General features: G+C 44.0%; 1 protein-coding gene across 5 annotated transcripts; it reads left to right on the top strand.

Annotated features, from left to right (window-relative positions):
* Positions 1-126: 126 nt before the first annotated feature.
* LOC139380662 (sentrin-specific protease 7) lies at positions 127-20980 on the top strand. Of its 5 annotated transcripts, none has more exons than XM_071123567.1 (24): positions 127-312; positions 3743-3891; positions 4233-4375; positions 4513-4584; positions 5269-5384; positions 5975-6217; positions 6354-6421; positions 8349-8497; positions 8643-9042; positions 12202-12338; positions 13884-14015; positions 14147-14180; positions 14663-14890; positions 15009-15418; positions 15572-15702; positions 15848-15964; positions 16097-16216; positions 16298-16390; positions 16649-16866; positions 17315-17370; positions 17490-17533; positions 17648-17716; positions 17888-18038; positions 19906-20980. In XM_071123567.1, exons 3-24 carry the CDS (start codon positions 4328-4330, stop codon positions 20068-20070), a joined length of 3201 nt encoding a protein of 1066 aa, XP_070979668.1. In that variant the 5' UTR covers positions 127-312; positions 3743-3891; positions 4233-4327; the 3' UTR covers positions 20071-20980. The 5 variants fall into 5 exon arrangements, with proteins under 5 accessions (XP_070979668.1, XP_070979666.1, XP_070979667.1 ...); XM_071123565.1 differs by having other exon boundaries at positions 4233-4390; XM_071123566.1 differs by lacking the exon at positions 3743-3891.
* The last annotated feature ends 6607 nt before the right edge of the window (positions 20981-27587 follow it).

Genomic DNA, 27587 nt, shown 5'->3' with positions numbered 1-27587 from the left:
TAATATCATATAAATGTACATTTGTAACCAAATAATAAAGCCATAAAACATAGACATGGATGCAAATAACATTCTCATTCTATGGTCTCATATAGCTAGATTGTTCACTTCCGGAAACAACAGGATGTTCTTCTGAACCAGGAAAAGCTTGAAAACAACGGCAACCTTTGCCAACAACGTGTATTTATGATTTTATGGGCGTTGCAAATAATCAGCAAGATGATTTGGAGAGTGCAGTAGCTGTGTACATTTCCCGTCTCCTCGTTCTTTGGTCACGCGTGTGTATGTTGCACTAACTCACTGTATTACCGAGTAAGTATGAGAACTGGGGACAAAAGTTATCTGCTAGCTAGCTAACGTTAGCCTATTCATAGATGCTAGCTAAGGCTCGCCTACACCAAATGTCTCTGAAGTTACAGGCAGCTTGTTGCCAGGTTTTGTTAGCTAGCGTGACTGTGCATAGTTGAATGATATTCTAGAATAACAAATGGCACACATGAAGATAACCATTATACGAGCAATATTTAACTTTAGCGAAATGCAACTAATAGCGACCCGAGGACTAGCCAGTGATTGCTAGCATAGTAGTCCATGGCACGGGCCAGACCCCCAAATGAGGGCCGTCGGGCTCACTCTTGGGGTGACGATCTCTAATGGCAGCTTTCTCCGTGTTACCAGTCTTTTCATCCCTCCATCCATTCATTTTTACCATTGTTCGCCATAACGTAAAATTCCACTGTCAGTATAGAACCAGTTATTGCTCACCTATAACGTTACCCTTTAATCATATCATTAGTAAACTTCGATTCACAACTATCCATCCACATTTTGTAATGCTCATGCTTAAATAAGTAAACCCTGATACATTTGGGTGGTCATGAAATGACCTTTTAAGTGGTATACATATAAACAACTTCAAATGTGACTGGGTGACAACACAAGGCTGTTTTTTACAACATTAGGAATGTTTTCCTTAAGAAATGAAGTCCACTTCATGTTTTGTTTCCTTTGCTTCCTTGCTTCCTTACTTCCTAGTATTGCAATACTGATATTGTGACAACAATACCCTTAAAATTCGAATGTTGGAAGCTTAGCCATATAATTCCATATAGTGGGGCAGCTATGGTTTTGGATTGTAACTTCGGTGATAGAAGCATTAAATTGCACACACACAGAACAGGGTTTTAAAAACATTTGTAGATACAGGACCATCACAGGATTCACGCATTAACTCCACTGAAGCCTTTTTTCAATATGGCAGCCAAACAACTCAATGGGGGGAAACATAATTGTAGTATGCCCAATAATATATTAAAATGGTCATAGGGATGTAGAATACACAACCAAATGAGCCAATTGTGCCAGCTATATAAAGATGTTAAATGGTTCACAGAACTGGGGTAAGAATGTGCCCAACAAGCTGTCCTGATCACTGATTTCTTAACATTTCAATGCTTAAAGGGGCAGTGCAGTTAACGTGATTTTCTTGTTTAGAGGTCGAAATGACACTTGGAAATTGTGACTTTTTATAATGCAGTTTTTGTGTAAGGGCCATTTAGAAGAAAAAATGGCTGTAATTTCAGTCTGTTCAGGTGGGATGGAACTTTTGGCCAACATGACATGACAATGTGATCTGATTATAATCGACCAATGAATGTTAATCTGGGTAAGCAGGTGCGCTCTAGAGCATCCTATCAGCCAATCAGGGCTGTGTATGTAAATATCTTATTTATTTCCTAACGCCCGCATGATCAGCCTGAGCATTTCCAGGGCCAAAGGAGGCTTGGAGATATAATTGAGAAAAAATATAGTTATTTTCATTAAATAAACACAATGATTTGTTAGACCTTACAGTGATGATATGAAACATTCAATTACAAAGACTGCATGGGGACTTTAATTGCAATATTTAATCTTTTTTTAAACAAGATTTTATACATGTACATATTCATGGATGTGGGCTGATTTAAAATGATATACAATGTTGTCCTAATAACCATTTTCATAAAGCAGAGGATTAGAACACTTGTAAAATTCCATGTGAATGCTAATATGTTTTCACCTATTATCTAGATAAGAGCAGAAAACCATTACACATAATTAGTCAAAATGTTCAGGGATAATCCACCCCAAATCCCTAATTCCTATGTTTAACAGTGTCAAATCGTGTTAAATAACAGTAATATGTGAAAACGATATTTTTTGTGAACAAATATTTATTTTTGTCATTATAACGAGGTTGGTATGCGAAAATTGTTGTGGAAACCCACAATGCAATGCTCACTCTGGGCTGGCTAGCTAGCAAATGTAAATCCACACAATAATATCAGCATGTGAAGTAGATGGGTAGCTGTAAAATCACCTAAACAAACTGCACCCATTAATTTAGGAGTCTCTCACAAAGTTCAAATTGCAACTCTGCTGCCCAGAGCAGGTGCAAAGTACGTTGCTATGGTAACAGGGGTCCATACCCACAGACACACAGGTTGCATTGCGCGATGGTACTTGAAGGAGAAACTGAGTTGAATAATTTGTTACACTAGATTGAGCACATCTAAGCGAAATATATACTTTGTCATGATGATATAAACGGATGGATGTGTTCTAGACAAGTATGCCCATACCATCTATTTGCTGATTTGTCGAGTTGGATTGTAGGTCATTGTTTAAGAGTACCATGAATGTGGTGTGATGTGATGGTGTGTCATCCCCTATCTCCTGTGACAAGAACCATGTGGCTATGACACGTTCTTGCACGATTTGTGATTTCACAGACTTAGAACTTAAATCATGGGGAACATTTCATGATTTTTATTTCAGGGGGGTGGATTATCCCTTTAAGATGTATTCTTACTATGGGGCCGTAGCAGGTTGGTCTGTTATTAGAAAACTAAAAGTATCAATTAATATAACTGGCCTCAACAGGACCAACATTGGATTTTACCACATGGAATATCCTGGGCAGGTTTATAGTAATGAAAATAGTTTAATAGCATAACACTGTATATCCTTTTAGTCAGCCCACATTCATGAATATTTACAAGTATAAATCCATTTTAAATGTTTGAAGATGAAATATTGCAATTAAGAATTTAAACATCTTCAGAAATCAGTGATTCTGACACCTTTTTGGGCACATTCTTACCACGGTTCTGTGAATAATTGAACATCTTTGTATATATGACACACTTGGCTCATTTGGTTGTGTATTCTACATCATTATGACCATTTAAAGATATTATTGGGCGTACTACAATTGTTTCATACAGCAAAATCGATCCAATGAGTCGTTTGGTGCCATTTTGGAAAAAGGTTTCTGTGGGGTTAATGCGTGAATCCTGTGATGGCCCTGTATCTACAAATGGTTTTGAAACCCTTTTCTCACTGTGTGTGAAATTTGGTGCTTCTATCACCGACGTTAGAATCCAAAACCATAGCTGCCCCAAGACATGAAATTCTAAGGCTAAGCTTCCAACATTCTAATGTCAATTGCACAATCAGGGCAATTTTTAAACAATTGTTGTTTGTGGTACTTTCAAAGTTGGTGGTACTTTCAAAGTTGGTTATATTATATACAATTTGAAAGGTAATTTCATGACCTTTCAGATCCACTTGTCAAACAAAGTTTAAAATGTGTCAGGGTTTCCATTTTAAAGCCATTTATACCTAACCTCCCGAAAATGTGTCTGATGGATGTGTATAAGTGAACAATAACTTGAAGAATACTGACATTGTTTTTCAGTTGGTAAAATCCCTATGGTGAAAAATGAATGGGATGGAGGGATGAAAGAAATCGTGGTAACACCGAGAAAGCTGCCTTAGCAGCACTGCTATCGCACAACTCTAGGGACATAGACCTTCAAGAAAATCACTGAGACATCGTCATCCCAAGTGAGCCCGACCTGGCCCATGGACTATAGCATGCTAATGCAGTAAAATATATGCACCACACTGTGACCTGTCAAGATGCTGCTGTTCTTGTGGATTGAGAGATACAGAACATGTACCCATAATGAACCTGTAGTTGCTTACTAACTGCTATTGCAAGTTTATAAACAATGCTTGTATTTGTCATGGCAAAAGCATTACGCATTAAGTACAAACTAAAAATAATCACACTTGCACGCACCTGATACTGTATTTAACAACATACATCCCCAAGGTATGGGTGATTATGCACATTTAAACTGACAGATATGAAAGTGAATGTATACCATGTGTGTCTGCTGCAGATCTTGCTTGCTGCATCGCCATCGCTGCCTTGGTTGGTGACAGGAGGCTCTGGAGAAGGAGTGTCCATCAAGCCCTAAAGGGCCATAGCTTGGTCATGATGGACCACAGGAGAGCTCTAACCATTTCACTGGCTGTTGACAAGGTGGATAACGCTCAAGTATGTCTGGCCTGCCTGGTTATGTTCATTCATTGGGATTCCTAGTCTTTTTCTCAGTCAGTATGCAAGAACTATAATCAATAATAGTGAGCATAGTAACAGTACCCCTTTCTGCTTTTTAGATGGGAAGTCCACTCAAAATCCCTAAGACCCTCCTTTCTTCAGAGTTGGGATGTGGGAATGAAGAGGCACAGGTAGATGTAATTCTTTTTGGGTAACATTTCTCTTAAGGTGTCCGCATTTTGTAACGTTTCTGTTTGTTTTGGTTTTCGGCAAGGGTTTTCGGCAAGGGTTTTCTCGGTTGTTCGTCGGTAGCCAAAGTCTACGCCGTTTTGTCTGTGATTGGTCAACAGTAGGGATTCTTTAATGAAGTGTTTGTCGTCATTCAACGAGAGACGAATCGCTTTCATGTACATTTCTTCAGTTGAGAAATACTGCACCAAACATCTTAGTTAGATGTAAAATTGCGAATTGCTAAGATTTCGGCAAAAAAAATAATTAATGACAGATGTCTTGAGTTATGTTAGATTAATTCAGACTTCTGAGGGAGTGTATACTGGCTACGGTACTATTGCGACTTTTCAATCAACGGTCTTTTAAGGGAGAATGCGAGCACACTCGTTCAGATCGCCTAGCCTAAGTAGGGCACACTAAGTAGGGCTTATGGGGTCAAACATTTAGTAAGAAACACAATTATACCTGAAAGACCTTAGCTGACTTTCTCACTTTCTGTCCCTCTCTCCTTCACACACAACATTAAAATGACTGAATATAAATGAAATGACAGATTTCACCTTTAACCTTTTTCCCTGAGGTTTTAATATTGTGGTTAGGGCAGTGGGTCAGTAACTTTCCTCCTGCTTCTCTTTCTCCAACAGATTCATTGGTCCCAGATTGCTGGAGACAGAATCAAACTCCAAGATTCCCGTCAGCAGAATGGATCCATCTCTTTGGATCATGGCCAGGTGGCTTTAGCCCAAGTGGCAATGGACAGGTGAGGAGCAGCATTTATGGAGCCACAGATGGAAAGTTATGTTCGGAAGCAAGCATACATACATAGTCTGGTTAGATTGTTGTAGGTTCATAGATGATTTTACTCTATAACACGGTCACTTAGTAAGACACAGCCTTTGTCTTACTCTTATACTGCCAAAGTATACATTTGAATTCATGTTATTAACTGTGAACTAATTGGGAGCCTTTGCACGGTAAAGTAGAATTAAGCCACTTTGTCATTGGGTGCAGTTTTCCAAACGTTCCACAGATGGGGCTCTTCCCCTAAGTATTATTCTCAAAGGTAGCTTACATGCTCCGGGTACACCACCATTACTGGTACTGTAGAGATAAGCACTGCTGCTGTAGCTATATCTTTACCACACAGACACACTGCCTGGTCCTATCAACCCCATTCCACCTGTCTGCCCCTCCCCCCTATAGCCTAAGACGGTTTCCCTATTGGTTAACTAACATGTACATGGTCAGAATGGTTATCATATAATCCGGAATGTCATATCAGGTCACGATGACACAGAATGGTCGTAGGGCTGTAAAGGTTATGACTGGTTCTGTTCCTTCCTTCATCAGGCAGGTCCAGTTGGTCCTCACGGACGTTTTAAAGACTGAACAGGGGCTGGCCTACCTGGACAAGAAAAGGCGTGGCCTGATGACTGACAATGGAGAGAGAAAGAGAGAGTCGTGGGTGGGGAGTGGGCAGAGGAGGGTGTCTCCGAGCAGCAGAGAGGGGGGGGGGGATCGGAGAGATGACCCCCAATACAGAAAGAGACCCCATGACCACGACACACCCACCTCGACCCGCAAGGAGACGAGGTAATGCTGGGTTAAATGTTGCTGAATTTAGGATGCCAGTGAGCGATCAAGAGTTAAAACACAGAGTACGTATACAGACAGTAGAATTTTGTTTGGGTGGCTTCTGACTTTCTTTCCTTCTTTCTCTCTTGTTTAGGTCACACCATAGAGGGGGGTCAGAGGAAGAAGAGGAGATGAAAGAAGTCATAATAGGAGAGGAGAACGGTGAGGACCAGGGGCCTCATTTATAAAATTTGCGTACGCACAAAATATGCCCTAAAAAAAATGTGTCTGCCAGTTTTCACGCAAAAATTGCAATTCCTGCCTCCCGGGTGGCGCAGTGGTTAAGGGCGCTGTACTGCAGCGCCAGCTGTGCCATCAGAGTCCCTGGGTTCACGCCCAGGCTCTGTCGTAACCGGCCGCGACCGGCGGCTGGTTGGGGTTGTGTATCGGAGGACGCATGACATTCAACCTTCGTCTCTCCCGAGCCCGTACGGGAGTTGTAGCGATGAGACAAGATAGTAGCTACTACAACAATTGGATACCACAAAATTGGGGAGAAAAGGGGGGTAAAAATTAAATAATTTTTTTTTATTTTTTAAATGTGCAATTCCTTTCCAAACTGAACTTGACGTGAGAATGTGCTTATCTTCCCGCAAACTTTAGACCATGAGGTCACAGTTTCTACTGGTTGAAGTATTGCATTACAAGAAGGCAAAAGTAGTATCCTTGTGCAAATGTGGAATATATATGGCACTCTTATTTATAACAAAAAAAACAGGTAGCCTAGCTAAATATAATAACAAGATGCCACATGTACAGTGAGCAGCTCTCATTTATTTGGGCCTATTAGATATTATAATCATTTTTTTATTGAACCTTTTTATTTAACTAGCCCAGTTAAATGCTATCGTAACTTCACGTTTTTATTTAACTAGCCCAGTTAAATGCTATCGTAACTTCACGTTTTTATTTAACTAGCCCAGTTAAATGCTATCGTAACTTCACGTTTTTATTTAACTAGCCCAGTTAAATGCTATCGTAACTTCACGTTTTTATTTAACTAGCCCAGTTAAATGCTATCGTAACTTCACGTTTTTATTTAACTAGGCCAGTTAAATGCTATCGTAACTTCACGTTTTTATTTAACTAGGAAAGTTAAATGCTATCATAACTTCACGCTTTTGCTCTATGCATCCGACAGGGAGTGTAGTTTTATAACACAGTCAAATTTAACCGGTGAACAGACAGTTGATATTTTGCATTGAGATGTATAGGCTACCACTGTAACTAGGCCTACTGTAGTTTTAAATTTTTTTCAGAGTGGACACCGTTTCAGAGATCGCGGGCAGTGCAGCTTATTTAGGTTTGGGGAAAAGTGAAGGTAAAACATTATTTCATTCGAGGAATCTGTTTACAGGTCCACAACAATTTGTAATTGTTTTTGTCTTTCAGAAATGGTCATATACAGCAAATGTCCCTGCAAAAGAAAACATTCTGACAACACCTCCAAAGACATTTGATCAGTTCGCCTTGCATTGCTATTTCCTTTAGATACTGTCTTGGCCTAATTCCAATACTTCCAAAGTATACAGCACATAAGGGCGTTATTGTCCCCATAAAAGGTGAATGATGGGTGTTTTTTCAGGCGGAGTTATAATGCTCGTTCACGCGCGCACAAGTTTACGACAGGTTTGATTTATAATGGGAAACATGCATGTATGTATGGCGTGCGCCAAATTTAGGAATCACAATATTTTTCTGCGATCGCAGTCTTTTCAGAAATGAGGCACGCAGATATTTAGTGTTACATTTATGCAATGCTTATGAGGCCCAAGAGATGCAGTGAAGATCACACACACACTCCTACCGTCCTGCCCACCCCGAGGGTTCTCCTTATTGGAAAGGCTCTACAGTATTCCTGGATTCAAGCCTGTTGTAAATAAACAAACTCTTTACTTTATAGAGCTGTAAAACAAAGACCTGCTGAATCTGCACCTTTCTTTCCTCTCTTACACACACAGGCAACGTTGATTTAATTCACTGTTACGGTCGTTTGTTTTTCCATATCTGCTGCCCTACTTTCTGGAGAGTAGGAACACGTTTATTATATCTGGTGTGATAAATTTATCACTGTCCCTTTACTCTGCAGAGGGTAGTGTGTCAGGGAGGCGCAGGTCCGGGGTACCTCTGGAGGAGGTGATCTTTCCTGAGGGGGACAGGCACCAGAAAAAGCGTTACCCAGAATCCACCAGGACCAGGAAGTTCAATTCAGGTTCAAGTGAATCCACACGTCCTGAGGTAGGATCTCCGGATAGAATTTACCTTAATACTGACATTAAAGTTGTCTGACTTTAAGGTTAAAGCCAAAAACCTGCATGCTAGAAACCAAACCATTAGACAACCAGCCTCCAGCTTAACGCAACCTTTATCCCTCTGTTTCCAGAGGGAGAGATGTAGGAGGGAGTCTGGGCTCTACTGTAATGGACAGGTGAAGGATGGGTGGATGAAGGATGGCGCGGTGGAGAGCTTGACCACAGACACCTCCAGGCGCTCCAGGGGGAGTGTGCTGCGCCTGTCCGGGGAGTCCAGAGGCGTGGGAGGACTGCTCCCAAAACGGCTCTGTCTGGAGGGGACAGGGGGCAGAGACACCAATGTAGCATCCATAGAGGTAGAGGTGGATCCCTCCGACTTTGACGGGACCTTGATGGTTGTCACTGTGGGGGAAGACGAGGAAGTTGTTAGCCCCTCTAACCCCAGCTGTGAAAAGGAGAGGAGAGGAACCCTGAGGCTGTGCCTGTCCTCCAGCCAGGATAGGTCGCCCAAACCCAGCCCTGCTGAACCCAGTGAGTATAGAGCACACTGTATGCTGCATACCTTCACTCCTGGTGTGCTTCTTTCACCCCATCTCTCTTATTGAAACACACAGATTCCTCCCCCTCCTGGAGTGGTTACATTATGTAGTAACAACGTGCTTGCCCTGCCCACCTGAGCATCTGTATACCTTATATTTCCTCTGTTTGAGGGGTCAAATCCACTTGTCAATTAATTCTCACTCGATTGATTGCTTTCATTTTACTCCTGCGACTCTTTCATACTCTTGCTTGTGCCTTTCGTTAGCGTTACGACCACAGACAGTTTTTATAATGACCTGTCAGACACCCCGGCAATGGCTGAAATGAGTTCAGTGGAATACATTGTCTTTCCGTTGCATCTCTAAGAACGATAAAGCTTAATCTGGGATTTAAAGCTCAGTTTAGAAATTTATCCTGCTATTGACACACTTGTTGAATTATACAACAGTAAATAATGAAGCTAGACAGCGCAGGTGGGTGCAGGTAGGGAAGACTGAGCAGGTGGGTGCAGGTAGGGAAGACTGAGCAGGTGGGTGCAGGTAGGGAAGACGGAGCAGGTGGGAAGACAGAGCAGGTGGGTGCAGGTAGGGAAGACGGAGCAGGTGGGTGCAGGTAGAGAAGACGGAGCAGGTGGGAAGACGGAGCAGGTGGGTGCAGGTGGGGAAGACGGAGCAGGTGGGTGCAGGTGGGGAAGACGGAGCAGGTGGGTGCAGGTAGGGAAGACGGAGCAGGTGGGAAGACGGAGCAGGTGGGTGCAGGTGGGGAAGACGGAGCAGGTGGGTGCAGGTGGGGAAGACGGAGCAGGTGGGTGCAGGTAGGGAAGACGGAGCAGGTGGGAAGACGGAGCAGGTGGGTGCAGGTAGGGAAGACGGAGCAGGTGGGAAGACGGAGCAGGTGGGTGCAGGTAGGGAAGACGGAGCAGGTGGGTGCAGCCCTGTTCCACCTCTATGTTAGTGTATTTATGCAATTGAGGCAAATCATCTTTATTTTTAACACCAAATATTTAAAAAGTACATGATACCATTAGAATATATGAGTGCATTCTAAGGAAAAGTGAATTCCCTGAAATCCATTCATTATTTGTCCGTGACATAATTCAGTCAATATCTGATGGATTTTAAAAATGCAAAAAGTGTAGAGTATCTTCATTCTTTGCCTGTTGCATTTATTAGTATTGTTTTAAAACCTTTTAACAATTTTGATGACCGTTGCTAAATGTAGCCTTTTTCTGTTTCGGGCGACGAGCCTGAGCCCCTCGGTGTCTGTTAGTGATTGCGAATGTCTGAGTAACACGGAACCCAAACCGGCTGCGCGCGTGCGCCATCATACGCTATCATGCATAACTTTATTTTGCCCCCCCCCCCCCCCCACACCAAACGCGATCACAACATCCAAGTTAAAATATCAAAACAAACTCTGAACCAATTACATTAATTTGTGGACAGGTCGAAAAGTATTAAACATGTATGCCAATTTAGCTAGTTAGCTTGCACTTGCTAGCTAACGTTAATTTGTCCTATTTTGCTAGCTTGCTGTTGCTAGCTAATTTTTCCTGGGATATAAACATTGAGTTGTAATTTTACCTGAAATGCAGAAGAACCTCTACTCCGACAATTAATCCACACATAAAATGGCCAACCGAATCGTTTCTAGTCATCTCTCCTCCTTCCAGGCTTTTTCATCCTTTAACAATCACCCACTTGGGTGATTGAAAGATGAACTTTGTTGCTGGTTGTCGTGGTAATACAATACAAAAGTTTAGATACGATCACCATATAAATTCAAAGATGAAAAAGCCTGGAAGGAGGAGAGATGACTAGAATCGATTCGGTTGACTGTTTTATGTGTGTATTAATTGTCAGAGTAGAGGTCCTTGTGCATTTCAGGTAAAATAACAACTCAATGTTTATATGCCAGGACAAATTAGCAAGCTAGCTAAATAGGACAAATTAACGTTAGCTAGCAAGTGCAAGCTAACTAGCTAAATTGCCATACATGTTTAATGCTTTTCGACCTGTCCACAAATTAATGTAATTGGTTCAGAGTTTGTTTTGATATTTTAACCTGCGTTTGGTGTGGGGGGTGCAAAATAAATGTATGCATGATAGCGCACGATGGCGCACGCGCGCAGCCGGTTTGGGTTCCGTGTCAGTGTGTGTGTGTGTGTGTGTGTGTGTACATCTCTGCCAGTATCGCCTTTTTGTGTGTGTAAAAAAAAAAAGTATATGTGTGCTTGCACTAGCTGTGGCCTACAACACTTTGCCATTGCTATGGTTACTGCCCCCCAACATAGAAGGATCACTGCTGTCCCTGTCTTTGTTTCATAGTCCATTACACCACAGTCGTGTGTGTGTGTGTGTGTGTGTGTGTGTGTGTGTGTGTGTGTGTGTGTGTGTGTGTGTGTGTGTGTGTGTGTGTGTGTGTGTGTGTGTGTGTGTGTGTGTGTGTGTGTGTGTGTGTGTGTGTGTGTGTGTGTGTGTGTAAGTAATATAGGGTTGGGTGTTATCCAGATGTCCATTCCAGTACCATACGGAATTACCAGTAGTGCACACAAGGGTGGCTATTTCTTTGCAAACGTAAAAAATAAACAAGTATGCTAATAAAGTACTTGTGAAATCCCATAGCGGACACTACGTAAATGCTAACAAGCGCAAGCGAACATTAAACTAAATGCAAGGACAGACAACCCAGCTCATTAAGTTCTCAAAGGACTACACTCGAACTTGATCCAGGAGGGGGTTGATAGTCTCTGCTGTAACGAAGAAGCTTTTGATTTTATAAGCTAGCCACCTATAGCTAGCAAGTTAGCAAATCAAATGCATAGCTTGAGCTGGAGACCGTTAACTTATACTAGTTATAAGATATTTACTTGGCAAACATTAGTTGTGAATTTGTTGTGTAACTTGATCACCTCTCTTTGCTGCTCAACTGGGGAGGTCACATCATGAAACTTTTGTTTGTGCCATGTGCAAGCTGTTAACAAATGTACCTGAATTGAATTGCATTTTTGTGTGAGTCAAAATTAGAATTTTGAAAATCATACGCTCTTTATTTCAAAATATCTCAGTATACGGTATACCGCCCAAGCCTAGTGTAATAGTATTTCACTGCAACAGGTTTAATATGTGTGTGTCTATGTGTGTTTTCTAGTTGTTCTCTCCAGTGATGAGGAGGAGGTAGTCACCCCATCCCGCAGTTCAGTCCTTTGGCCACAGACTGGCGCTAGTGATTCTAAGCCCCAGAGAAATCATTCTCAGGAACAAATGGTGGCAGAAATGCACTCTCAGGTGGGCAAAAACAACTTCTGACATCACAAAGGATGAAATAGGGGGATCTCACAATGGATGACATCACAGAGGGCAGAATAGGGAACATGCTGCTTGCTTAGCGAGTACCACCTCCTCCTGGTTCGGCTAACACCAATGCTCGAACCCAGAACCACTGCCTTGCTAGAACATGTGACCGCCCTCTTGAAGCGTCTTACCAGTCAGCTCCACGTGTAAAGCTAGCATGTTCAGACATTTCAGGCTGAGGAGTAGGCTTCACACATCCCCATGTTCTACACTAACGCTCATTGACATAGGCTGGTAGCAAAGCTAGCCAAAGGGCATTTTTACCGGTTCAAGTGTTTTTTTAAGTATAATGCAGTTGATTGGCGACATGACACAAACGTTATGTTAAGCAGGACATTCATACGAGCCTTACAATACAATTCTAATCTAAAAGAAGTGTGAAATGCACTCATGAGCAACATGTAAAAAAAATTATATTAAATTTGCTGTCAGTCTAGGTTTTTTGTTAGTTTAAAAGCGACTGAGATTTTGTATGAAAAGCGCTATATAAAATACACCTATTGTGAGAACTCCCAGTGTTTTCCCCTACGGTGGGGAAATTGTGGATAGCGACTCGAGAGTATAGATTACGGTGATGTCACAAAGGGCTGAGGGATCAGAGGACAGAGGCAGGTGGTGTTAGTGAGGGAGGGCGTTGCGTGACTAGACTGGCCCGAGGGGGTAGAACCACCACCCGCTGCCTGCCAGGCTTTAGAGGCCAGTGTGGGGATACTGTAGCTCCCACGTACTGTAGTCGGTCAAATCATAGGAGGACGAGCCAAATGCCCTCGGCTGCACCACAAACAAATGAACACACATACACTGCATTATCAAAAGTATGTGGACACCTGCTCGTCGAACATCTCATTCCAAAATAATGGGCATTAATATGGAGTTGGTCCTCCCTTTGCTGCTATAACAGCTTCCACTCTTCTGGCAACCGAGAACAGACCATTTTTACGAGCTATGCGCTTCAGCACTCGGTGGTCCCGTTCTGTGAGAGTATGGCGCCTACCACTTCGCGGCTGAGCTGTTGTTGCTCCTAGACGTTTCCACTTCACAATAACAGCACTTACAGTTGAGCTGGGCAGCTCTAGCAGAGCAGAAATTTGATGAACTGACTAGTTGGGAAGGTGGCATCCTATGACTGTGCCACATTGAAAGTCATTGAGGTCTTCAGTAAGGCCATTCTACTGCCAATGTTTGTCTATGGAGATTGCATGGCTGTGTGGTCGATTTTATACACCTGTCATCAACCCATGTGGCTGAAATAGCCAAATCCACTAATTTGAAGGGGTGTCCACATAATTTTGTCTATATATAGTGTATGTTAAACCGATCTGTTGATTTAACTAAGTCTCTCGCACACAAACCCTTTCTATGTCTCCTTGTTTATCCGGATTCTGTTGTGCCCTTGTTATCAGAAAGCATGGTTGTTGTGTGCTTGCATGCACGTGTGTGTGTCACTCATCAAAGTGTTTGTGTGTGTGTTTGTTTCAGTTGGTGCCTGTGGTGGTGACCGGATTTGGGGTGGCCCCCTTCCCCAGTACTGATGACTCTGAGAATATGGGCCTGCCCTTCTCTTCCCTGCACTGTGGGGGGGTCCGTGGGGAGGCCAGCGGGAACCTCAGGGTAATGCTCTGAACACTGTGCTCCGACTGTGGAGAAGATGCAGTACATACTAGAATAAATATTCAATACATAGAGGCTTGTACTCTTGCAGTGCTTATGTGACGTGTGGACCTTTCTTTCCTCATCTGCAGATCACAAACCAAAGAATCATCATACCAATTCAAGGTAATTCAGCACCCCTGGATCTCGTCTTGTGTTGTCGCCACAGCCTTTACCATCCAGTCCTGGTCCTCTATTTAACCTTTAATCCTTTTGGAACAATGGCATTATTACTTGGTCCAACCTGAACAAGACCGGCTGTGGTCGCTAGCCCCTCTGGTCGCTAGCCCCTCGTGTGGTGGCTATATAAAAGCTGTCTTGAAATAGATCCTGCTGTGGTCCTCCTGTCTGTCTGCACACCATCCTCATCTTCAGCTGAGTGCACATGTGTGTGTCTTTGTGTGTGTGTGTCAGACCCTCAGGGCTTTGTGCTCTTTTTCACCTTTCTGCTGGTGAAATCTGTCTGCAGAGAGCTAACGTGCTTTCCCCTGTGACTCCTGATCACTACTGTATATGGAATAGTAAGTTTTCCTGGTCTTTGTCTCCTGAATAAGCCCCAGGTTTAGATGACCAGGTTGTTGACCCCTCTCTCTCCCCTCTGTCTTCAGAGCCTTCGGGCCTGGTAGAAGTGATGGTGACTGTGGAGCGCTGTCAGCTGTGGCGGTACAGCGTCTGGGACTGGGAGGAGCTACAGGAGAGAGGGCTGGGGTGGGAGGTTGAGGGGGGGCAGCCGCCCCCCGCCCTCCTCCTCCTCTACGTGTCAGACACCCAGGCAGCCGCTGTCCAAGAAGACCTGAGTGAGCTGTCAATCAAACAGGCCTTAGACCCACCCACTGGTGAGAGCCTGCCTTGTGGGACCAAAGTGTGTGTGGGTGGGTGTTTGCTCAAGAGTGTGTACGCCTATGTGCAATGCAAATGTATTTGATTGTTGTTTGAATGTGTGTGTGTTCACAGGTCAAGCCAGTCCCTTTCTCTTGCTCACTCTGTGTGACCCTCTGGAGGGGGTGGAGGGGGCTCTCCTTCGCTCCATCCTCGACATCATCTGTCTCAACAACACCCCGCACGTCGACGCTACACGGCTCCGTGGCAGCTCTCCTGCCAACTGGGTTGTTGACCTCCACAGTCCCCTCCTGTCATTGGATGACAGTCTGGTGCTGGTCAGCAGAACTGGACTGGACCCGCAGCTACTCTCCCTACTGGGCCATAACAGTGCCAAGTCTGGGACAGAGCCAGACCAGGACCAAGAACCAGAACAGGACAGAGACACACCTGGGCTGGAGCTGGACCCTCTGGACAGAGAGGTGGAGGGGGAGTCCCAGACGCTACCAGACACAGATACACAGATGGAGGAGGAGCAGAGGGAGGTTGGTAGTACTTTGACTGTGTTTGGCTGCAGATGTGTGTGTGACTGATGTCAATAAGCTCAACCATAACAAAACCCTAAGCTCTAACGTTGAATTATCAAATTGACAACAAGTAACCCATTATACTACCTCTGTCATTTGTCACCCCTCCAGGGGAGTCCAGTCCAGCCCAGACCCGTGTACACAGTGTGTCACCACAGAACCAGAGGCTCCTACTCTGTGTCCCTGGGCCCCAAGCCTGGCTCCAACTGGACCCGGTACACACACCAGGGCCCCACACGCAGGCAAGCTACACAACTTGTTGAGTCTTGGGAACAGGTGTGTTAGCCTGCACACCCAATGAATCTCCAGGACCTGAGACGGAGACACTGGCTGTAGAGAAACGTGTAGATATATGGCTTCACTTCTTTCTCATCCTCCTGTTCTTAGGTTGATCCAGTTTCCTCCACCTCCTTCCAAAGGAGGGATCACCGTGACAACAGAAGATCTGGAGTGCCTTGACAATGGCCAGTTCCTGAATGATGTCATCATCGATTTCTACCTCAAGTGAGTGTGACATCAGTGATTGCATGGAGTATCTAACCTAACGGAGACATCCTCTGTACACAAAAAAAACCTGTTTGGGCCAAAATGGAGGACAGTTTCAACCCCTGCATGGCTCTGTCTCTGTCTCAACAGGTATCTCCTCCTGGAGAGGGCTCCACAGGATGTGGCTGATCGCTCTCATGTCTTCAGCAGCTTCTTCTACAAGCAGCTCACACGCAGAGACAACGCAAGTGAGGACAGCACCAGCATCTCGTAAGTGTGTGTGTGTATTTTGGTTTATCATTGTCATTTGTATTGCAGTGTATGTTTCATGTGTGTGTTGTCTGTCTCCAGAGCACAGCAGCGGCGGCACCAGCGAGTGAAGACGTGGACACGACATGTGGACATCTTCAAGAAAGACTTCCTGTTTGTGCCTGTCAATCAGGAGTGAGTTTTGATTTAAAAACATTTGGTTAACCTTTTTTTGGACTATTACACATCCTGTTTTCCTTAACCCTAAACCTAACCCTACCCATAACCCCCAAAACCATAAACCTAACCCCTGAGCTTAAAATAGCATTTTAACAAATTCCTACCCCTTTAGGACATTTGGGGTCCTGATAATGTAGGAAAACAAGTACACACACACACACACACGCATCAATAACCCATGTGACTTATAGTGCTTTCTTCCTTGTATGACAGAGCCCACTGGTACCTGGTGGTGATCTGCTTCCCTGGCCTGGAGGAGCCCCAGTGTGAGGAGTGGCGCAGCCCAGCCTCGCGGAGGGGAACAGGGGGGGAGAAGCTAGGCAAGGCCCAGGCTGAAGAGGAGGCCTCCGGGTCTGAAAAGCTTAATGGTGTCACTGATGTTCCCCCTGGTCCCACCAACACTGACAACCAAGACAAACTGACACTTACAGGTATGTGATTAAACTATTCTCATCATGTCTCTCTCAGGACGTTAGACCTTGGTGAAACCATCAAACGTACATAATATTTCAACATGAGTGAATATTTGCATTGCTTTAGGAAGTATGACTCTGGGTAGTCTAGATAAATGCACCTTCTTTCAGCTGTATTTGGGCACAGCATGAAAAATTAGAGCTGTTGTAGGATGGAGCCAGAACATTTAGGAGAGAAAATAGTTTAAGAGCTGCTCTGGATTTTTGTAATCCAAAAACAATCAGAACACCAGTCACAGACAGAAACAGAGAATGACGCTGGAACTAAATAGTTCTAATGGGACTAAGACACAGTCCATTCTCTATGTCACTGTGCTGCAATAACATACATCATGACCGTAACAACGACTGAAACCCTGGGATGGAACATGAGGAGGATAATGCTGCGGATGTTTCCTCTCTCTAGTTTCAGAGAGTGTTGTCCAGGGTGACTCAGTACTCCAGCCCCCTCCTGGTCCTCCGGTAAGACACAACTGTCTTTAGGGCTCTGAAGTTGGGTCTCAAGTTCTCATATTTTCATTGTTTTCCGTCTCTCTCCCTCTGTTCTCTTTCTTACCTTCTGTCATTCTTCTTCTCCCTAGGACTGCACTGAGAAGACCTGCCACAGAGAGAATGTCTGTAAAAGGTGAGTGGAAAGACACGCGCGCACACACACCCACACACACACACACACACGCATACAAAGAGCTCATAACTGGATGTTTATATGCAATTGTGAAATGTTTTTCTCTTCTCTCAGACCCTGCATTCTCATCATGGACTCCCTCAAGTTCTCCCTCCATGAGCGTGTCTTCAAACTCTTACGGGAGTGAGTGTGTTCACTTTTCATGTGTGTGTTAAATATCAGTAGACAGAATGGAAGGGTGTGTATATGCCTGTGTGGGTGTGTGTGTGTTATCTGTAGACAAAATGGAAGGGGGTTTGTGTGTGTGAATGTGTTCCTTATGGGTGTTTAATGTTCTCTCTCTCTCTGTGTCAGGTACCTGCAGTCAGAGTGGGAGGTGCGTCGGGGCTCTGTGCGTGAGTTCAGTTCTGAGCAGATGAGAGGCTCCCACTGTAAAGTCCCTCTACAGGACAACAGCAGTGACTGCGGCCTATACCTGCTACAATACGTTGAGAGTTTCCTGCAGGTAGCTATGCACCTGAAATAAGAACACACACATACATACAGTGCCCTGCGAAAGTATTCGGCCCCCTTGGGCTTTGCGACCTTTTGCCACATTTCAGGCTTCAAACATAAAGATATAAAACTGTATTTTTTTGTGAAGAATCAACAACAAGTGGGACACAATCATGAAGTGGAACGACATTTATTGGATATTTCAAACTTTTTTAACAAATCAAAAACTGAAAAATTGGGCGTGCAAAATTATTCAGCCCCCTTAAGTTAATACTTTGTAGCGCCACCTTTTGCTGCGATTACAGCTGTAAGTCGCTTGGGGTATGTCTCTATCAGTTTTGCACATCGAGAGACTGACATTTTTTCCCATTCCTCCTTGCAAAACAGCTCGAGCTCAGTGAGGTTGGATGGAGAGCATTTGTGAACAGCAGTTTTCAGTTCTTTCCACAGATTCTCGATTGGATTCAGGTCTGGACTTTGACTTGGCCATTCTAACACCTGGATATGTTTATTTTTGAACCATTCCATTGTAGATTTTGCTTTATGTTTTGGATCATTGTCTTGTTGGAAGACAAATCTCCGTCCCAGTCTCAGGTCTTTTGCAGACTCCATCAGGTTTTCTTCCAGAATGGTCCTGTATTTGGCTCCATCCATCTTCCCATCAATTTTAACCATCTTCCCTGTCCCTGCTGAAGAAAAGCAGGCCCAAACCAAGATGCTGCCACCACCATGTTTGACAGTGGGGATGGTGTGTTCAGCTGTGTTGCTTTTACGCCAAACATAACGTTTTGCATTGTTGCCAAAAAGTTCAATTTTGGTTTCATCTGACCAGAGCACCTTCTTCCACATGTTTGGTGTGTCTCCCAGGTGGCTTGTGGCAAACTTTAAACGACATCCATAAAAAGTATCTTTAAGAAATTGCTTTCTTCTTGCCACTCTTCCATAAAGGCCAGATTTGTGCAATATACGACTGATTGTTGTCCTATGGACAGAGTCTCCCACCTCAGCTGTAGATCTCTGCAGTTCATCCAGAGTGATCATGGGCCTCTTGGCTGCATCTCTGATCAGTCTTCTCCTTGTATGAGCTGAAAGTTTAGAGGGACGGCCAGGTCTTGGTAGATTTGCAGTGGTCTGATACTCCTTCCATTTCAATATTATCACTTGCACAGTGCTCCTTGGGATGTTTAAAGCTTGGGAAATCTTTTTGTATCCAAATCCGGCTTTAAACTTCTTCACAACAGTATCTCGGATCTGCCTGGTGTGTTCCTTGTTCTTCATGATGCTCTCTGCGCTTTTAACGGACCTCTGAGACTATCATAGTGCAGGTGCATTTATACGGAGACTTGATTACACACAGGTGGATTGTATTTATCATCTAGGTCAACATTGGATCATTCAGAGATCCTCACTGAACTTCTGGAGAGAGTTTGCTGCACTGAAAGTAAAGGGGCTGAATAATTTTGCACGGCCAATTTTTCAGTTTTTGATTTGTTAAAAAAGTTTGAAATATCCAATAAATGTCGTTCCACTTCATGATTGTGTCCCACTTGTTGTTGATTCTTCACAAAAAAATACAGTTTTATATCTTTATGTTTGAAGCCTGAAATGTGGCAAAAGGTCGCAAAGTTCAAGGGGGCCGAATACTTTCGCAAGGCACTGTATGCATTCACACACTTCCCACCTGTAGCCAGCGGGGTATTGAACTGATGTGTCTGAACAACTCAAGACCATGTTAGCCAACTGAGCTAAAGCTTGAGTCTTCTAGTCTCAGGCAAGGTTACTTATGTTTTTCTCTTATGAGAACATTCTCACAAACACATATGCTGGCATACACCTACAGACACCTTGTATCTCTCTCCTGACCTTTCTCCCTTTAGGACCCTGTGGTGCACTTTGAGCTCCCCCTGCGCCTAGAACACTGGTTCCCACGGCAACAGGTGCGGAGGAAACGAGACGAAATCAGGGACCTGGTGCTGAACCTGTACAGACACCAGAGGGGCACGGTGGGTAGTATAGGAAACATGGGAAATGTAGGCAGTTAGGCACGGTAACCACCTTGGGAATCTGCTCATGCTGAGCAACCAGGAAATTGACATTTCAGCCAGTGATATGGAAATATGATTTCTTAGACAATAAGCGTATGTAGTTGTTTCACCGGCCAGCAGGGCCGTTCAAACATACAGTACATGCAGATGTCTCATCATGTCAACAAGAAATTAGCCCCTAACATCAGATGTTGCTTTAATGACATAAATCCAACTGAGGATGGATATAAAATACTTGCTGTAGTAGCTGTTGAGTTGCTGTAGCTCAGGTTCTTGTTTGAAGTTGGTGCATTAAAGGGTCATTCCACAGAAATTCAACAGTTAAAACTGTTATTTTTTTACCCTTTCAGTAGAATGCCCCTTTAAAGAGTCTGTCCCCACTGCATCTTCTAGATAGAACCACATACCACCACTATAGCCTCATTTAACACAAGAGATCAGATTCAACAGGGTCTCCCTTTTATTCTTTTACCTGTTTTACGATGAATTCCCCCCCCTCCCCCATGTGATTCTATTGTAAATGTTATGTCAGTTTGATTTTTATATGTGGATTTTGTTTTAAAATGTACATTTTGATGAAAACCTGTTTTGAATATAAAATATAATAAATGCATTTGTAGTCGGAATTACAATTCATTACCAAGGAGGTGATCTACTGGCACAACCAACTTAGCCGTGTGGTGAAGGCCACTCCAGTTATAACACAAACATACAGGGGGGGATTTGGTAGGATTTTAGAAAGAGACTCTGGCCCTGTCCAGACACAACCCCTAGCTAGCCATTAGCATTGTGTGGATCTGATTTGTGTGGTGTGTGTCAAATCCAATCACATTTTATTTGTCACATGCGCCCAATACAACAGGAGTAGACCTTACAGAGCCCCTAACCAACAATGCTGTTAAAAAAATACGGATAAGAATAAGAAATAAGTGACAAGTAATTAAAGAGCAGCAGTAAAATAACAATAACTAGACTATATACAGGGGGGTACCGTGCAGAGTCAATGAGAGGGGGCATTGGTTAGTTGAGGTAATTTGTACATGTAGGTAGAGTTATTAAAGTGACTGCTTAGATGACAACAGAGAGTGACAGTGGTGTAAAAGAGAGGGGGGGGGGGGGCAATGCAAATAGTATGGGTAGCCATTTGATTAGGTGTTCAGCGGTCTTATGGGTTGGGGGTAGAAGCTGTTTAGAAGCCTCTTGGACCTAGACTTGGCACTGCGGTACCGCTTGCCGTGCGGTAGCAGAGAGAACAGTCTATGACTAGGGTGGCTGGAGTCTTTGACAATTTTTAGGGCCTTCCTCTGGCACCGCCTGGTATAGGGGTCCTGGATGGCAGGAAGCTTGGCCCCAGTGACATATTGGGCCATTCACACTACCCTCTGTAGAGGCCGAGCATTTGCCATACCAGGCAGTGATGCAACCAGTCAGGATGCTCTCGATGGTGCAGCTGTAGAACCTTTTGAGGATCTGAGGACCCATGATAAATATTTTCAGTCTCCTGAGGGGGAATAGGTTTTGTCGTGCCCTCTTCATGACTCTTGGTATGCTTGGACCATGTTAGTTTGTTGTTGATGTGGACACCAAGTAACTTGAAGCTCTCAACCTGCTCCACTGCAGCCCCGTTGATGAGAATGGGGGCGTGCTTGGTCCTCTTTCCTGTAGTCCACAATCATATCCGTTGTCTTGATCATGTTGAGGGAGATGTTGTTGTCCTGGCACCACACGGCCAGGTCTCTGATCTCCTCCCTATAGGGTGTCTTGTCAGTGATCAAGCCTACCACCGTTGTGTCACCGGCAAACTTGATGTTGGAGTCGTGCCTGGTCGTGCAGTCATGAGTGAACAGGCAGTACAAGAGGGGACTGAACACACACCCCTGAGGGGCCCCTGTGTTGAGGATGAGCGTGGCGGATGTGTTAACTACCCTTACCACCTGGGGGCGGCCCATCACCCCCAGGGAGTCCAGGATGCAGTTACAGAAGGTGTTTAGTTCCAGGGTCCTTAGCTTATTGATGAGCTTTGAGGGCACTATCGTGTTGAACGCTGAGCTGTAGTCAATGAATAGCATTCTCACATAGGTGTTCCTTTTGTCCAGGTGGGAAAGGGCAGTGTGGCGTGCAATAGAGATTGCATCATCTGTGGATCAGTTAGGGCGGTATACAAATTGGAGTGGGTCTAGGGTTTCTGGGTGTTGATGTGAGCAATGACCACCAGCCTTTCAAAGTACTTCATGGCTACAGACATGAGTGCTACGGGTCGGTAGTCATTTAGGCAGGTTACCTTAGTGTTCTTGGGCACAGGCACTATGGTGGTCTGCTTAAAACATGTTGGTATTACAGGGAGAGGTTGACAATGTCAGTGAAGACACTTGCCAGTTGGTCAACTTATGCTCACAGTACATGTCCTGGTAATCCGTCTGGCCCTGCAACCTTGTGAATGTTAACTTGTTTAAAGGTCTTACTCACATCAGCTGTGGAGAGCGTGATCACACAGTCTTCCGGAACAGCTGGTGCTCTCATGCGTGTTTCCGTGTTTGCTTCGAAGTTAGGATAAATAGTTTAGCTCGTCTGGTAGGCTCGTGTCACTGGGGAGTTCTCTACGGTGCTTCCCTTTTTGTAGTCTGTAATGGTTTGCAAGCCCTGCCACATCCGACTAGATTCAGAGCCGGTGTAGTAAGATTCGTTCTCAGTCCGCTTTGCCCTTTTATGTTTCGTCGGAGGGCATAGCGGGATTTCTAAAAAGCTTCCATGTTAGAGTCCTGCTAATTGAAAGCGGCAGCTCTAGCCTTTAGCTCAGTGCGGATGTTCCCTGTAATCCATGGCTTCTGGTTGGGGTATGTACATACGGTCACTGTGGGGACGACGTCATCGATGCACTTACTGATGAAGCCAATGACTGATGTGGTGTACTCCTCAATGCCATTCCAGTCTGTACTAGCAAAACAGTCCTGTAGTTTATCTGACCACTTTTCTATTGCTCTAGTCACTGCTGCTTGCTGCTTGAATTTTTGCTTTAAGAAGGAATCAGAAGGATAGAATTATAGTCAGATTTGCCAATTGGAGGGCGAGGCAGAGCTTTGTATGCGTCTCTGTGTGTGGTGTAAAGGTGGTCCAGAATATTTTTCCCTCTGGTTGCACATTTAACATGCTGATAGAAATTGTTTAAGTTTCCCTGCATTAAAAGTCCCCGGCTGCTAGGAGTGCCACCTCTGGGTGAGCGTTTTCTTGTTTGCTTATGGCAGAATAAAGCTCATTCAATGCTGTCTTAGTGCCAGCCTCTGACTGTGGTGGTATGTAAACAACTACGGAAATGTAGATGGTGGTAGATAGTGTGGTCTACAGCTTATAATGAGATACTCTTCCTCAGGCGAGCGATAGCTTGAGACTTCCTTAGATATCGTGCACCAGCTGTTATTTACAAAAATACATAGTCTGCCACACCTCGTCTTACCAGACGCTGCTGTTCTGTCCTGCCGTTACAGCGTTTAACCAGCCAGCTGTATGTTGATAGTGTCGTCATTTGGCCATGACTCCGTGAAGCATAAGATATTCTAGTTTTGAATGTCCCGTTGGTAGTTTAATCTTCTGTGTAGGTCATCTATTTTAATCTCCAAAGATTGCATGTTTACTAGCAGAATGGAAGGAAGTGGAGGTTTATTCGATCGCCTGCGAATTCTCAGAAGGCAGCCTGCCCTCTGGCCCCTTTTTCTTCACCTCCTCTTCAGGGAAATCACGGGGATCTGGGCCTGTTCCAGAGGAAGCAGCATATTGTTCACGTCAGGCTCGTTCAAGGAAAAAAGGATTCTGCCAGTCTGTGGTGAGTAATCGCAGTCCTGATGTCCAGAAGTTATTTTCGGTCATATGAGACGGTAGCGGCAACATTATTTACAAAATAAGCAAAAAAATAAGTTACAAACAACACAAATAAACAAACAGAACAATTGGTGCCATTGTGTGTGCGCATGTGTATGGGGTATGATACCACCACATTTTATAGACCCCCAGCTGTCTGATAAGAGGGTTACAAAAACACAGCCCCTTGGTTAGTGTGAGATCGAGCTCACACGTAAACAACACTGCAGCCTAAACTGGACGGACTGAGGTTGGGTGTATGTAAGTCTCCAGGAATAGTATTATTTGTTGCCAGGAGGTGAATGCTGATTTTAGGTAATTCCAGGTCATAGATTAGCAACCGTAGTTTGTCGGTGTTAGTAAGAGCAGGAATTTTACTGCAGTAGAAACCCTTTATTTTTGGGATTGAAAAAACGCTTTCAGTGTAAAGTTAAACCACTGAAACAAGATTTAATCAATTATCTTTTCACATACTACTTTTTTTTTAAATAATATATTCTTTGAGAACTAACAATTACCAAAATAAAAGCTAGACTGTCAGGGGAATTGAAAATTCCCCAAACAAATAATTTAACAGTATTGATTTTGTTATTAAGTTCGGGCAAAATAACAGCGCATTAGCCATGGCAAAATGCATAGAATTGCAGGAAATTCTTTAAAACTGTATAAATGTTTCTTGGATCAATGGAGAAATTTGGGGAATTGCAGGAATTTGGCTTAAAAATGCCATGCCCACCCCCTTTGTTTATCCAGAAAAAAACCTGGTAAGAGGAAAGCAAACGCTTTGATTGGATGAATCTTCCTTCCTGATTAGAAGGAAGATTAGACTGATTATACCACATACATTTAGAAACATTGAGTTGTACGTCGGTGCCAACTGTCCCAATCAGTTCCATTCCTTGTACGTCGGTGCCAACTGTCCCAATCAGTTCCATTCACTCCCATTCAATGGAAGGTCCCTCTTCCTTATGCCGGTATACTTCCTCAAGATTCTTAGGAATGATGACATCACAGTCTAATCTCTTACCATCCCACGTTGTTGTTGTTGACATGAGGTTATCTAGACTCCGAACAAGGTCTTACTGTCTCCCAGATTAGGTCTATTAACTGTCTCTGTCTCGGACAAACCCCCTGTGACTCCCCTCTGATGCCCTGTAATCCCACTGCACCTCAACTCCTACCTCCCAGTTTAGACCAGTGTGGGTGGGGAAAGCCCCTGATGATGGTCCCAGCTCTAAAATGGTTGTGAATAGACCTGGATAAGGACTACAATGTTCCAAACCTCTGTTACCTTCTCTATGAATGATAAAGAACAACGAGCAACGAACAGTCAGCAAGAGTTAACGTTCAACACTGGTGATATCGCTGATTCCATGCAGTGATGATTTTGTTACTCATTTTATAGCTTAAGCCAGTATAGCTACAGTAGATTTGTCATTGTTTCGGGGGGAACCTGATTCAGCCACCACAGATGGGTAGCAGTTACCTGAATGATCCGTGGCAGTTATTTTGTGCCGAAACACTGTCCACATGGCAGCTATCAGTGCAGGATGCTTTGTGCCTCAATGGCTGCCCAGTTGTCCTGCCGATGATATCAGGTTACAGGGTAAAGAGCTCAGGGCATTACAGAGTGAGTGGGGCTATGCAGGCCATTGTAGTCACCATGTATCAGCACAATGGTCCTGCCAATTATTTCAACCAAAAGCCTGGGACAGTGATGGATACTTTGGCTACCTATCTGACCTGATAAGATCAGATAGGTAGCAATATAGAATCGCTACACTTTGCCCTCTGATTGGCTAGGTGGATTTCCGGCCATGTTGGCAATGGAGGTTTCAAGACAATTACATTGGAACTAATGAGCTTACCTTTGGCGAAAAAAATTCTCCCAAAACCAAATGTTTCTCTATATTTTAGACGCAGTTGATGGCCTGTAGATAGGCTGGTGTTTGTACTACAACAAAGAGCGATTACGTGCAACAGTAAGTGTTACGGTAAGTTCATTAGCTCAGGATCGCTGTCTGTCCACGCGCTGAACTCTTTATTCCCATTTTGAAGATGAATTGAACATTAACCTACCCATTGTCTACTACGGTGTAACCTTTAGCTGTTAACCCGGAGTCTAATGGATGTACTGATTCCTCATGAATATACAGTAGCTCACCACCTTGTTTGGAATTTCAGGTCCTTTTCTGAACTGGTTAGGATAAATAATTACGAGAACATATAGAACTACCATTTTGGTGACTCGTAAGAGTCCGTGTCACAACAGGATCCTTATCCACAAGGGAAAGTGAAGGGTGAAAGCTCCCAGCTTTGCGCACACTGAGGATTTTGTCTGCCGCCTCTCAGCCCATCATCTCCTAGACCACTTGTTCCATAATCACTCCCATGTCTGACTGTGTGTGTGTCTGAGACTTGCACAAACATGCATGCATGTGGCTGTACATGCATGTGTCTATGTAGCCTACATGATGTGATGTACGCTGAGTGTACAAAACATTAAGAACACCTTCCTAATATTGAGTTGCACCCCACATTTTGCCCACGAAACAGCCGCAATATTTCAGGGCATGGACTCTACAAGGTGTCGAAAGCATTCCATGCCGGCCCATGTTGACTCCAATGCTTCCAACAGTTGTGTCAAATTTTCTGGATGTCCTTTTGGGTGGTGGACCATTCTTGATACACACAGGAAACTGTTGTGTGAAAAACACAGCAGCGTTGCAGTTCTTGCCTACTACCATACCCGTTCAAAGGCACTTTAATATTTTGTCTTGCCCATTTTAACCCTATGAATGGCACACACACAATCTATATCTCAATTGTCTTGAGGCTTAAAAATCCTTCTTTAATCTGTCTCCTCCCCTTCATCTACACTGATTGAAGTGGATTTAACAAGTGACATCAATAAGGGATCAGAGCTTTCACCTGGATTCACCTGGTCATCGGACCATGCTGTGCCCATGTCATGGAAAGAGCAGGTGTTTTTAATGTTTTTTATGTGTACAATATGATGACCAGTAGGACCTACCCAGGTTGTGTATTATTAATGTATGCGGTATCAGAGGTATCACTGAAATTTATCCTGCTTGACCTTTAGCTAAGGTGAGGTTCCTTAAATTTAGACTCCGGCCGCACAGTACCTAATTCCCTGATGATGATTTATTTTAAACACTCTAAATCCTTCCCATCCAGAAGATGTTTTATAAATGGAGGATTTCATTGGGCCGTGAACAAACATGACTCGACCAGCCTCTTTGACACAACTACAAATGATCGAGGAGTTTGCTAAAGCACAACCAGATCTGGCTATGTCATTATGGTTAAACTCAGTGTTTCCTAGTCCATGTCTAATGGCCCTATGAACTATGATTGATTAAAACAGCACTGACCTGATCAAATCATAAACCTGAACATTACCCTCAGGTGAAGATTTAGAGAGCTAGCTATCTGTTAGTTCTACTAAGACTGAAAATGTAGGCCTCAGCCAGTTCCAGCCTTCCCTCCCCCTTTCCCATTTCTCTCTGCGGATGGCCTCTCTTCCCTCCCCCCTTTCCCATCTCTCTCTGCGGATGGCCTCTCTTCCCTCCCCATTTCCCATCTCTCTCTGCGGATGGCCTCTCTTCCCTCCCCCTTTCCCATTTCTCTCTGCGGATGGC

The sequence above is a fragment of the Oncorhynchus clarkii genome, chromosome 22 (assembly GCF_045791955.1).
Source record: "Oncorhynchus clarkii lewisi isolate Uvic-CL-2024 chromosome 22, UVic_Ocla_1.0, whole genome shotgun sequence".
Lineage (NCBI taxonomy): Eukaryota > Metazoa > Chordata > Actinopteri > Salmoniformes > Salmonidae > Oncorhynchus > Oncorhynchus clarkii.
This window is presented reverse-complemented; position numbering and strand designations above follow the sequence as displayed.